This window comes from Accipiter gentilis, chromosome 25, assembly GCF_929443795.1.
Source record: "Accipiter gentilis chromosome 25, bAccGen1.1, whole genome shotgun sequence".
NCBI classification, from domain to species: Eukaryota; Metazoa; Chordata; class Aves; order Accipitriformes; family Accipitridae; genus Astur; species Astur gentilis.
The window spans coordinates 16972434-16986144 of record NC_064904.1 but is presented as its reverse complement, the minus strand read 5'-3'; the positions used below and the strand labels follow the sequence as shown (position 1 = coordinate 16986144).

The 13711-nt window shown below is 37.2% G+C and overlaps 1 protein-coding gene across 1 annotated transcript in view; it reads left to right on the top strand.

Annotated features, from left to right (window-relative positions):
- The window catches only part of LRRC9 (leucine rich repeat containing 9), a 55661-nt gene extending 48663 nt beyond the window's left edge, over positions 1 to 6998 (top strand). The window contains 5 exon segments of the mRNA XM_049828314.1: positions 1 to 89; positions 416 to 439; positions 1041 to 1095; positions 6160 to 6330; positions 6823 to 6998. Coding sequence (XP_049684271.1) covers positions 1 to 89; positions 416 to 439; positions 1041 to 1095; positions 6160 to 6330; positions 6823 to 6998 — 515 coding nt within the window.
- The last annotated feature ends 6713 nt before the right edge of the window (positions 6999 to 13711 follow it).

The window sequence follows — 13711 nt, the reverse complement described above, 5'->3', positions numbered from 1 at the left end:
AAATAAAAGGAATAGAGTCTTGTCTTAACCTCAGAGAACTCACTTTAGATGAAAACTACATTTCAACACTAGATGGTACTATATTTACCGTGGTAGTGATAATGCAGGCTGTTAAGCTGGGACAAAGTGTTTCTTTATAGTGAATATTATAGAGGGTAAGTTTTTACTCGCTGCCAACAGAGTGAGTTTTTCAAATATTAAAAAATCTGAGTGTATCTTTAGCAGAAATGAAGAAAGAGAGTGAGGCAGAACAGTTATGTTCCAGCAAAATAAGTACTTCTTATTAAAATGTACATATTTATCTATGTTTAATGATCTAATTGATCTAATGATCATTGATCTAGTTACAGTTGGACCCAGTAACACAAACTGTGTCACTTGTAACTTGTTTTATCTTCTCTATAAGCCACCAAAGCTCACCAAACTTACAAGACATAGTGTAAATAGGAATATATTCAGATAGTGAGGAATATATTGAGATAGTATTTCAGTCCCTTGAGCCTGACCTGTGAAAATTCAGCTGCCTTACACTGTATAGTATTCTGATGGCAGTCACAACCCTTTGTTAGCATCAATGAGTTTAGCCAGTTCAGACTATATAGTACCTTTTAGGAGCATAAAGAAGGCTTTTGCATATTCATCCAAAGTTCTTCTGCAATGATGTGTGTAGTCTAAGCAGTCATTCATCCTGCCATTAAACCTCTTTTCCTTTGCTCACTTCAGAAGTGATATTCTTTTCGTCATCCTCTGAAGGAGACTCATTCTTCAGCATACTGTTCTTCATAGCGCTGCAAGATAAATTTAAAATGTATGTGTTTTCATGAGTATGTTGCAGTGATGGGCTGTCCTTTCAATGTTCCAAAGCAGGTCAGATCTGTGAAGAAAGGTCAAAGAATGTTAAAGGATTTCTGAAATACTTGATTTTATTTTTAAAATGGCTCAATAGCAATCTTTTTTGTTGTTTTGCACATCACTCCTTGCAAGAGTCCCGAAGGAAAATTTCAGGTTTCTTTTTTTCCAGACGTGTTTCTGTTTTTCAGTGTACTACTGTGGGTTTGCCTTTTTTCATCCCTGGGAACAAACTATTAGAACACAGTAAAGAAGAGTCTAGCCTTTGTGATTTTATGAATACATAGCTGTGGGACAGAAGACAGCTAACACTTTCACACAGTAGAAAAGGCTTTCCTGGTAGCCATAAAAGGACAAGTGGAACTCAGTGGGGCCAAGTGTTTGAATAAAGATTGTAGGATCTCAGCTTCATGTATTTAAGTATCTTAGCATTGCTGAGCTTTAAAGTAGCATCAAATATAAATGGAAACAAAAATATATTTTTCATTGTTAGTTTTGAGAAAAAACGTGGCTTTCCAAATTTCAGTTGAAAATATAGTTCATATGGCAAGTTTTAATAAACAGACCCTTGAAGATTAGGTGGAAAGAAGTCCAAGTTCTAAATGCCCCTTAACATCCTTTTACCATAAACCAGCAGTTTCTGGTCTAAAGCAACAGCTGGAAACACAGGGAAGAAAGAAGGCAGGGACACGTTAGAGCAGTAGTACATATGGTGCAGTCATGCACTCTGTTTTCAGTGGTTGACTCAGAAAAATATTTTTACACTTATGACATTTTTTAAACCAACTTTTAAAGGGTTATAACAGAGTGGGAAATGAACTGGCTTCTGAAATGGATGATGAAATGGCAGGAGAATGTCAAGCAAACTGAATGTTACCCAGTAATGGCAGGAACAGTCATGCACCTTGCAAGGAAAAAAGACAAACAGATCCCTCTTGGGAAATTGCTATTCCAGGGTTTCCTTCTTCAGAATTGTAGGCCTAGACTTTTTCCTGAAGGGGATCAAGGTGGTGAGCTCAGCTGTGTCCTATACAATGTGGCATTAAGAAGTACATCTCAGTATAAGCGTCAGTTAGTACACCACACACTTCAGATAGCTTACCGCCTGTCATTTTCAATAACATTGTACATTAAAACAGAAAAATATTGCTAGCCTTTTCTTTCTGCAGCACAGCCTGCATCTCAACACTTGGCCTTCTGTAAGTCTGTTTCCTAGTCACATCTCTCCAGGGCGCACAATGCACTCAAATCCTCGTAAATGCTGAGAGCCATGAGAAGCTGCTGTGGTCTGGGCTACCTTGATAAGGAAGGTATAAATTTGCCCACAGCATGCCACTTTCTCAGTACAAAGTGTCAGTTATTCACGGGCACTTAAAGTTGAAAAAAGTTGCTCAAGAGTATATAGTCTTTTACGCACAGGTTGGATCCTGTTTCTAGGAGAGTAGCATTGGTGTAAGGTTTGGTTCAGACATTTACTGGTGTAGCCAAGATACTGTCAGATCGAATTCTTGGACAAGGACCCCATTTCTAGGTTGATTTGTATTTTCTTTGCACAGGCTTCTCTCAAGAACAACTACTGTTTATTGCTTATGTTTTGACTGCCAGTAAACGCAGAAGAGAGGATGAGAACTGCCTACCAGCCCCTGGAACAAGTAAAGCAAATGTTTTTCAAATTCCAAGGACAATATTCATGTCACCTATAATGGGTGCCTAATGTGGTTATCATAGCATTAAAATAGATTTTTTTTCTTCCTTCTTCCTCTCTGAAGCAATCTCAGGTTTTGTAAAGTCAGGAAAAATAAAAGTCATACCATCTGCTCCCTTTCTTCACCACAGAATTTAATGAGTGTGAGAACCTATATCAGGTTCTTTCTATCATCCTGTCAGGAAGATGCCTACTATTTGGGTGTTGTGATACCTTCATTGAGGTGCCTGTGATATGCAATTGCAATACAAACCAAACATTTAAAAACTGGAAAGGACCCATTAGAGTCTCAGGCTCCTCTATCTATAGATATAGGTGACACTATAGATTTTATTGTTCAGAAATGTGAAATTTACCCCTGGTAGTAACTTATACTTACCCTGAAGTTCCATTCTGCAGCAAATCCACTCATTTTTTCCAGCAGGGTTCACCCTCAGTTCATGCTCCTGTGCACTTACACAGCTTTTGGATAGTCTAGACTACAGGTAGAATGAGGTCATAGGGAGAATTAAACTGTGCAGGTGCACATTTGACGAACCAAATCCTCATAAGTAGGTTAAGCAGATGCACTATCAGTGTCATGCAAGTTATGTCCACGTGGAACAAGAACAGAAGGAATAGAAGCACCCGTACTTTCACAGGGTATCTGTCTGATAATTTTTTATAAATTTTCAGAGGAACCTATTTCTGTTACCTCATAATGTTACTACATAGCGCAGTATCACAGCAATGCTGCATCAGTGTTTTAAACTGTAATTTCAAAGTGCATTATTCACCGATATAACTTCTTTGTCCATCTTTTCTCAGTTGATGGGATTCTTGACACACCTGATTCCAATTTCTGTTCTTGCTGATAGTTACCTTCATAATTATTTTCAACTATAATTTGATAATGCAATATCGTATTGGCTTGTCTTGAAAGATACTGTCTTGTCCCATCTGTATCCATTGGGAATACTTCAACACAGATAGTATTCTTCATTTATTGCTTTGCCCATAATCCTGTTGCTTTGTGTTAGCTCTCACTGTCCCTCCTCATCAAAGTACTTGTCTCCATTGCTGTGGTTCAGTCTTGCCTATCCCCATGCTTCTTGTTGAGAGTGAGGTCATGTCCTAATGCCTTCAGATGCAATTGCATATGATAAGCTGACCACTGTTACTAGTCTTCAACACCCCTTTTTCACTGCCATATTTCTACCTTTGCTACTCCTTTTATTGAGAAGGGGCTTCCTGGACAGGCTACCTTGTTGTTTTCTTCCAGACCTTGACCTGAAATTCTCACCGACTATGAAACCAAAAGAAAGCTTCACAACAGTTGGGCATCTGCTCTGACTATTGTCTGTCACACTAACCAATTTTATTGCTCATTATTTTCTTGTGCTCACCCATCTGTCAGTCTGTCTGGATTCATTGGGTGTGCCTCATCTCATTTTACAGTATAAATTCACTGGAACAGAGATTTTTAGTAGGATTCACTGTTAGGTTTCCTAAATACAAGAGTAACAGTAACAACACCAAGGAGTCAGAGGAGGCTAGCCCAGCACGTCTCTCCTACGAACAGAAGGTTCATTGTCTCTGTGGTTCTGTTTATCACTAAGACCCCACTCACTGAAAGAGTTTGTTGTCCCACAGAAGACCTGTGTTTTCCGTATCACAGCATGAAACTTCTCGGGAGATTTGTTTGATGAACAGAATTCTTTTCCTCCAGTTCAAAAGACTGCAGTATGCATTTTAACCATTGGTTTCCCCAGAAGGACCACTAGAGTAATGAGGAGATCTAGAGTCTGTTCCCACTCTGTGTTGTGCAAGCCAGTTCTCTCTTCATCTCTCAGTTTCATATTTATGCAGCACAGAAACAGTTCTTTTACACATCTGAAACGTACGTACTAAGGATGATGAGAAGCATCAGTAAAATTGGTTTTATTCTCCCGTCCTCAGCAACTTACCCAGCTTTTCCTCAAACCTTTTTGTGATATAGATAAGAAGTGCTACCAGGAGACACTTACACCACAAGGTTATTCTACTCCAATTATCTCCTTAAATTTTTTACTGCCATGATGCTGTCACCATGCCCAACCACATCTAAACTGTTGCCCAGCTGCAAATACTACTTGATGCACTGAATCTAACCCCTTTGCTGTTACCTTATGCTTCCCACACCTATGGGTTTTGTCCTTATTGTATCCCTATATAAAATTCTTTGCATAAATACTTTATTGTATAAATAAAGCTCTTTAGCAGGATATTAGCTTCTAGGTACTACCAGAATAAATGCTATTATTTGATACGGATACTTCATCATTCTGCCAAATCACAGTCTTCACACTGATAGTAGGTCACTGCTGAAACCAGGTAGGTTAAAATCCATGTACACTTGGGTTCTGCCTCAGAACTCCATCTGCCAAAAATGTGTTATCACACATCTCTGTCTGGCTACATTAATATCTCTGTTTGCAGACCCGGGACCTTAGTAAGCTAGTGAAACACATTTTCCCACTTGAAGCCACAATGCTTATATACAGAGTTCAAAGCACTTTTGGATTGAGTAATTTCATGTGTAAATGTTTTATTTCAAAACTGACCTGTGCTTTTATTCATTGGACATCACTTAAATAAAAACATGGCAGAATGAGTAAAGCAATAGAAGCATGTTAAGACTATATCTTCAGAGAAATCTCTGTTTTATATTCAGGTTCAGTGAAGATGTTATACCTCATTAGCTACAACAGAACTGAGCCATTTTCTCATTAGATCATTCAAGTGGAACAACACAAAAGATTTTTCAAGTTTGTCAGTTGCATTTTAGTTGTGCTTTTTAAAGTGCTTGTTAGAAAGCAAGAATTGAAACCGTATGGTGTTGTTTAAGCTTAAAAAGTGCTTTTGATCTTAAGCTTCAAAAGAGATTTTCCCAGCAGAAAGTAGGCTAGCACTTTATTTAGTACTGGTTTAGGTAGACACCAGAACACTGTACACAATAATATTTTATTTTTTCGTGCTATTGATTAAATCTCTTCTAATGTTGTCACTGCTGAATTAGAGATGATTTACAGAAGGCAATCAATCACCGTTGTCACTGTACTGTACCCAGTTTTAACAAAATTAACAAATCAGCACAGGCCGGCACACAGACTTAAATCAATTGCTAGAAGAAGTGGTGGTCACAAAGTGAGACTTATGAACTACTAAGTATTTAAAAATATTATAAAGATCCTTCCAAAGCTGAATTTTTAGCAGCCCCCTGCCAGCCATCCCCTGTATTGGGTTTACATTTGAAAATGTATTGTTTTCTATCTTTCTCAGTACAAACAGCTTCAGTGCATTACAGTAGCTTTGTTCTTGAAGTGGTTACAATTTTGTTTCAAGCATTTTAGTTTTGTAGCTACTGGTACTTTTTAATGTACACAACTTGCATAGCTTCTGTGTTTGACGGTTTATCTAGAGAGGGCAATAGTCAAATCTTAAGCTCACAACAGTAACTTGAAGAACTGATCATGCAGTTCTTTAATCACAAAATGTTGATCATTACTGTTTATATTACTGCAAAACCAAAAAGACATTTCTATCAGAAAGACCAAGATATGTAATCTTTATTTTTGGTTTTCCAGCAAACTCTCCAGAGGAGTCTGGATTTCCTGCACTGCCAGCAAACTTTACAAGACATAATCCTCTCAGAATAACAAATGGAAATCTGAATGAAAACATTAACAATTTATTTGGCTCTGATCTTATATTTGGCCATGAACTTGAAGAGCCTCTACTGAATTAGTCAAATGAAAGTAAGCGTAAACAAACAGGATTACGTATTCCTGAATACTTAACATAGTTATACTCCTTCGTGCTACATGTTATATGGCCAAATAAAGCATTTTTAACAAGAACATTTTTATCTTTCCTGGGTATCTTGCAAGTCTGTAAGTTTCTCACAACCTTCCCAGAGCTGGGAAATGTGTTTTCTGGAGGAATACATATCTTTCTTGGTTCTTTACCCTAGGATGGATCTTGAGATTCAGTCTGAATCACTGATAGAAGAGTTAGCCTTTCAGTGCTTTCAAAACCTTTGGGTTGTGGGGTGGGGTTTTTTTTAATTTATTAACAAATATCAGTCTGTAAATTAAAGTTTTAACTATGCTAGGAACTGAAGGAAAATGATGTAACATTGTTCTGGTGAGGAAAATTAAGAAGAAAAGAAGAATGAGTGCAGTACTTGATGATTGGCAGCTGGGGTGAGTCTGTGCAGGGAGAATATCCATGTGCATTTTGTGTTACAGATAAGGCTAAGAACCCAAGAATTACAACAAATAATCTTTGAAGCATCCATGCAGAAAGACCTCTTAGGCAAGCCAAAGGAGCAGCAACTAATCTTCTAAACCATTTGGTGCATCACAGCACTACTTCTCGAACCAGCCAACTGCATCAAGGCAAAACAGAAAATCCAGGCAGGTGAGGCTCTTACCAGCCCTAAATACTGCTGCTGCTTCTTTCGGGGGTGGGGGTGGGGGGGGGGTCTGTGCAGCCAAAGCACTTATCTTCAAATATTATTTTTCTTTCTCTAAATGCTACCATATTTTCTTTACCTCAGTTTCCAGATCCACCAAAAATGTGTTTACTCTCTTTCTTCTGATAAAACTTGCAATGCAGCTAAGAAAACATCTAGACAACAATTTAAAGTTTTGCAGTTAGAGCAATGACTGTACTATAAAATGGAGCCAGCTGCTTAACAGAAATAAGCTGGTATCTCCCAAATCCACGCTTAATCCTGTTCTATCACTAACTCAAAGACCTTCTGGTTGGTTGGTTGGTTTGTTTTCTGTTGCATGAAGTCTAACTTGGTTTAGTAATTAAAAATACTAAGTATGGAAGCAGAAATGCAAAGGTAAAGCTGTTACTGTGGTTAAATACATCTAATAATTGTGATACAAACAGCAATATCTTGCTATCACTGACTGTCAGCAGCTGGAACGAGCCAGTGTGTGACTGAATGTTACACCAATATTTCTTATTGTATCAAATGCTTCTCCACAACAAGGAAGTGAACAAACAGGTCTGGCACTAGGACTTTTACATTTCTATCTTGATTACTAGTATTTACTACCTAAAGAGATTCCCTCAAAATCACATGGAAGTCAGTGAGGTGATTGTTTCTGGAATCAGTATGCATAGTTGCTTCTTGTGTACGATTAATCCCAAACAAGCATTTTTCTTAGGCATATTTCATATATTATTATACCTATACACCATGGTGTAAGCTATGACTTTTCCTTGCTAGAAAAATGTGTTTAAAAGCTGTAGGCCGTATTTGCCAATGAAAAAGAGAGCTAATTAAGGGCTTGTTCCCAAAGATGTTTCTCCACAGCCATCTTCAATTGGTATTTACATATGCACAGGGTTGACAGGAGTAGTTTCCAAAGGAATATTTGTTTTTGGTGACTGATATCACCAAACCTCTAGAGGGGAAACACTTTAAATAACCTTATTTCAACCAAGCAGTGCCATGCTGACTCAGATGTTACAGATTAGAAAGCAGTGATCAGAGGAAGTGATATTACTTAGCATGACTGATTTATACAGAACTAAATTCCCCCTAGCCATGATCTAAGCTGGCCTCTTCACAGAACTGGATTTTACCTTAACTGTATACTGTCCAGGATCCTTTTAAAGGTACTTCTCTTTTACTTAAAAAGTGGGCTTTTCAGGCTTAAAGCAGCATGTCTGACCTTTTCCCCATGTTGTAGAATGATCCCCACACATTAAAAAAAAAAACATATGGAGACCACGTATTTTTAAATAATGTAGATGAGATGCTGTAGCAAGCATCCTCTATCAGTAGCTATGTTTGGATTCCCTCACATGCCACATGTCTTTTTTGATCTTTTCCCATTTCTCTCAACCTGTTGTAACATTACAAAACTATGCATAGTGTCTGGGTGTTTCCAATTTAATCTTACCTTTTATTAAATTCAACATACTAAAATTAGAAGAACACCACAATTGCACCCAGATAGTAAAATGTTTGCCTCTGATTAAGCAGTGGTAGTCACATCATGCCAGACTAGATGAAGTGATGTTTTAGGACAAATCAGGCCTTTTTTTAACCTTTCCCCTTATGGCATCTCTTCAGGCAGAGTTAAAGCTATTCAGGTGTCTTAACAGCCTAATTCTTTCCTTACTACGGTTAGATTTCTTTGAAGAATTATCTTCCCTAAATTTTTTAACTTAGATGATATTTGTAGCATCTCTTAGCATTTTATAGTTGCTTCCGATATTTACTACTTAATTTCTATTTTAATTTTATTTTATAATGAGAAATTCTGCATACAACCCTAAAGTAAAAATGAAACAGGAATGCTGTTATGCGATACTTTTCATTATTTCTGTTTACAGGATCTGTCTTTAATCAGTACTGATTTTTTTAACTTCAAGGAGGATTCACTGATACATCAAAGCAGGAAGACTACAGTAAGCACTTAAGCTAAATTTATAGTTGCATTCCATCACCAGAAAACATATGAACCCATGCATTTCTTCCTTAATCTTTGGAATTCAAAGAGTTAGTTTGTATGGTAACATAAGTTCAACTTTGACTGTATATCTATGTAGGAAGGAAGATCCTAGTTTCCTGAGTCCAAAAAGTTTTTAAGGTTTTAACGTTGCTTCAGGTCTTTTGACAATGCTCTTTCAATGCTCACAGTCAGCCCACTGTCAAGGTACTCAAGGTACCATGCAGCCATGACATTTCTTAGGACAGCTAACATTCAATGAACAATTTTATGCTAGTGAGCCATTACAACATGTGGAAGTGGTGTATGAAAATTAGCAGTGGAGGTCACAGGGTGAATAGTCGGTGGACGCATATTAAGACAGTTACCCTTTGGAGTTAACTAAATTTTTGTCCTAGGTTTGTGTGTGTCATAGTTAATCATAACGCTTGTGTATGATTTTTATTAGTAACTTAAATTTACTGCCAGGTAATTTATTCAAGTGCAGTCTATGTATAATATATATATTTCCCTTGAAAGTTTAAAGCACCTGTATTTTTCCTTTGTTATGATCAGGAAGAGAAACAACCACACAGGAAGGCAACGCTCTTAAAAGACAGAGTTTTACCTCACTACATTTCAAAAAGTAACAAATGGATTTGCTTGAATTTCCCCATTCTATTAGAGAGCTGGTAATGCACTGTTTAATGTACAAAAGAAGGAGTCTGAATCCTTGCTTAATGTGGAAAACAACTTTGCTTTACCACTGGAGTCTCAACTACAGTCCCCTGCTGAAAACAGAACATCACATTTGTTTGCCTTTCTGAGTATTAAAATCTTCCAGGCTTCATTTTGTTCAGTTTTAAATATTATAGTTACAACTTGTACTTCAACAGAAGGCAAACTCTACCAAAAAGAGATGATTAAAAAAAGATAATTTGGACTCAAATGGAAATACCTTTGTTTTAAGAGCGTTGGCTTTTTATCCTTTGATGGCACAAAGCAGTAGGCAGTCACTCCATCTATCAGCTGCTTCTAGATGCGTGTGATAATAAGATAATACTCTATTATCTTAGGGGTTCTTTGAGGTCACATTCTCGGACACATGCTCCCTAGTATTAGGTCAGTACTGTTTTCATGTTATCACAACTGGAACAGGGCTAAAAGCTTTCTCATTACACAGAGAAATCAATGAGTTTGATCAGAGTTAAAAGATGCAACAGGATCTTTATGAACCACTAATGACATATTTCTCTGCTTGTCATTTGTGAATCACCTGTTAGTATGGGCAATATGATAGTTGATTTTCAGTAGGATTAAAACTATTAAGATATTTAGGCTTCTCAGGGCTAATAGCAATATCTAGGTATGGTTACAAATCTGATCCTAGGGGAATTCAGTATTTCATCATTTTTGTAAATAATCTCTTCTTCATAAAGCACGAAAAGTTCTAAAAATGCTTGTAGAAGGATGTACTGAAGTACATGGTGAAATCTTGGCTTGTCTGTATTAGCAGTAGATCTCCAAGTTACTTAAGCAAAGTCCTGATTTCATCTGTGAATGGTACATATAGTTATTGTCATGGGAGTGCATGATAGGACTGAATATCATGTTATTAATGTATTAAATACATATTATTATTATTATTACTTCTCAAAATCAATGGATTTTTTTTAAAACAAAGTCTCTGTAGTTTGACTTGGAATTGTTTCTAGCCTCTCCACACTAAATGAACCGTAAGAGTCAAGAGAACTGTAAAAATTAGAGACATTCACGGGGAAGAAAATCTTCCTGAGGAGGACTGCTCCACAGACTTAAATGGTGTTACTGAAGGGATAATTTTGCCATGTGTACTTGTATTTTAATATGGTGATTGTGAATGTATAATGAATATGAAATATCAATTACATAATGAAATTATTTAATTCAGTGAAGCAACCATTTACACACATGCAGAATACCTGGATCCCGTGGGACTTGGAGATCCCTTTGGCTTGTTCTGTTTTCATTCACCCTGGTATAAATCAGCAATAAAATCTCAGAATTTAGTTGACAAGAAGTCTGAATTCAATACAATTTCTTCAGATTTGCACTGGAAAAAACAGAGGGCAGAGTCTGATCTCTCCACCTTTATTGCATAGTGGGTTGCTCTTTGTTCCAAGAGCTTTATGATCTGAATTAATTACTCTTCCTTTTTACTAAACTGAGAAAATATCATGGCTTATATTATAATGAATTTTAATGTAAAGGTGAGGAAGAAAAAGTGTAAGTACATCTCAGATCAAGGTTATATGCTGGTAAATCTGCTGTGCAAGATTTTCTTCTACTGTTCAAAAATGCAGTTTTAGATAATCACAAAAATTGCCACTTCACTATAATAGATGAGCTTACTGTATCTATAGAGCCTTTCTCATATATATGTGTGTGTGAACTGATGCAAGGAATAGCAATGAAGCTACATCTGAATGTAATTATGGACTGTATTATTACATCTCTTTTTTAAAAAATACATTTCACTTTTCATATTATATTTTTTAAAATATAGGGTTTGGGGTATAGTGCATAGGATTATATAGGGTTTTAAAAAATATACTGGTGTACAAAACTATAAACATGTTATATATCTGCTGATATCTAATAAAATTATACGTATTTTAAAAGTAAATGTTGATAAGTTACCATGTTACTATGAAATTAAGGTTCTTAGAAGACTTTAGAGTACTATCTCTAATATAAGAGCTTACTTCCAGACTTGATAAATTCTTCATAGCATTCACATCATGTACCAAGTCAAATGAAATTACTGCTAGAGTTACTGTTTTTTAATTTAATAATTTGAGTTTCTATGCTTAATTTCTATTAATTATATTATTTAATTTTTACAATTAAGATATTATTATACATATTTTTTTTTGTTTCTCCTAGGTGATTTGAAAGAGGGGTTAGTATTAATTATACTTACAAGTAGATGGCAGGCAGTAAGTGTGAAGATTGTTACCAGACCAGAGACATTCACGTTGTGGTCAGATCTCCTGGCTGGCTGGTAAGTCTTCTTTGTCTCGTGTGCGGTTTGCAGGACAGCCACGAGGTGTCTTTGTTGTACTGCTCATTTTTTACATCAGGGCTACTAAGATGTGCCATGAGTACATAGGGTAACAGACTCCCCCCTCGCCTCAACAGGGATATGGCAGATTTGCACCAGAATAAATCAAAGATTTAAATCCCATTCTTGAAATTTCAAGGCAAGCAAAGACCGCTTGCAGTGTTGCAGAGCTCAATGTGGGTCTGTGAGAGCAGCACAGCCTTCGGCTCCGATTCATTTTGCTTTGTAATTTGGAGCCCTGCCTTCTTGGGGAATGGGTCTGAGTGTGACTGGTTTGGTATTTGTACAGACAACTTCGGTCACATTGCACCTAAAAGGCACTGCCCTGCTAGCAGTCAGGTTTGTTCATTGCAGGAGAGCTAGAGGGACCTGAACAAGGACACAGAAGTGTCAGGGAAAGCAGTTTGTACCTCTGAGGTGAGCCCAAAGGAGAGATAAGCACGTGTAGCTGATGGAGGCAGAAGAACAACACAAAACAGAAGTCAACTGGTTGTAAAAGTAGTATATGGAGGAAAAAGAAGAGTAGGACTGCTCATGCAGCATGTGGTACTCATGGCCTCGTGTTACTGTCCCCTGTACATGGCCAGTCCCAGCCCGCCACAGGTAACAACTGAATTTTAAGGCAGGACTTAAAAATTGGCCTTAACTAGGAGTAAGGGGAGAGGAAAGGGATGAGAGTAAGCACAGATAGCTCTCTGCAGAGACTGCTCCGGGCAGCTTTTTGCTCTTGTGCTCTCTGTGTAATTTTGAACCCTACAGAAAGGCCTTTGTGTAATCCTGAGTAGAAATATCCTGTGCCTCAAAGCAGCCAAAGTTTCCTAAAAGACTTGGAGCTTCTGTGGCATGCTACCTTCATCTGAGATGGGAGAGCATTGCTCTGCCAGCCTATTACAGGTGAATAGCTTTCATTTCTGTAGGCTGTAAAAGCACAATGTGGTGAATGTGAAATTAGAAATATGTGTGTACCCCCTATAGCTTTGCTTCTTTTTAATTCTCTGAACTTACCTATGCTTGTGCATAATATTCTTTCAAATTTGCATCTCTTTCAGGGATTTTAAATTCTACCTTTGCCTATTGCCTGGGCTTTTTTAAGTGCAGAATTTTATAATGGAAGCATATTCCTGTTTGGGGGGCTAACTGCACTCCTTTTAAACATGTTTTCTGTCTCTCCTGCTTTAGTAAAAAATTTCAATTGCAAATAACAGTATAATTAAATATAGTTAAATGCAGAAGCACCATAAATATACAGGGCACTCGCATTGCAAGGCTTTTAGAAGAGATGTCTTCGTGTCTAGAAGACGTAGTTACAACACTGGAGCATGTATGTGAGTTCCAGGAAATGCAGATTCAAGCCATAAGAAGTTTCTTAGCATTTAGGTGGTTTCCCAAAATTAAGTTGAAAGATTTAATAATATTTTGTTTGCTTTTGATTCACACTCCTTACACACACAGAGCAGCACTAGCAAAGTGTAGCAAAGGGGTTGCGGCAGGACAGAAATAGAAGCCTTGAGGCTGTGGTCCTGTTTCTGTGTTTCTGCCTTATTAGACACTGGTTTTCTGGCATAAAATTAAAGGTTG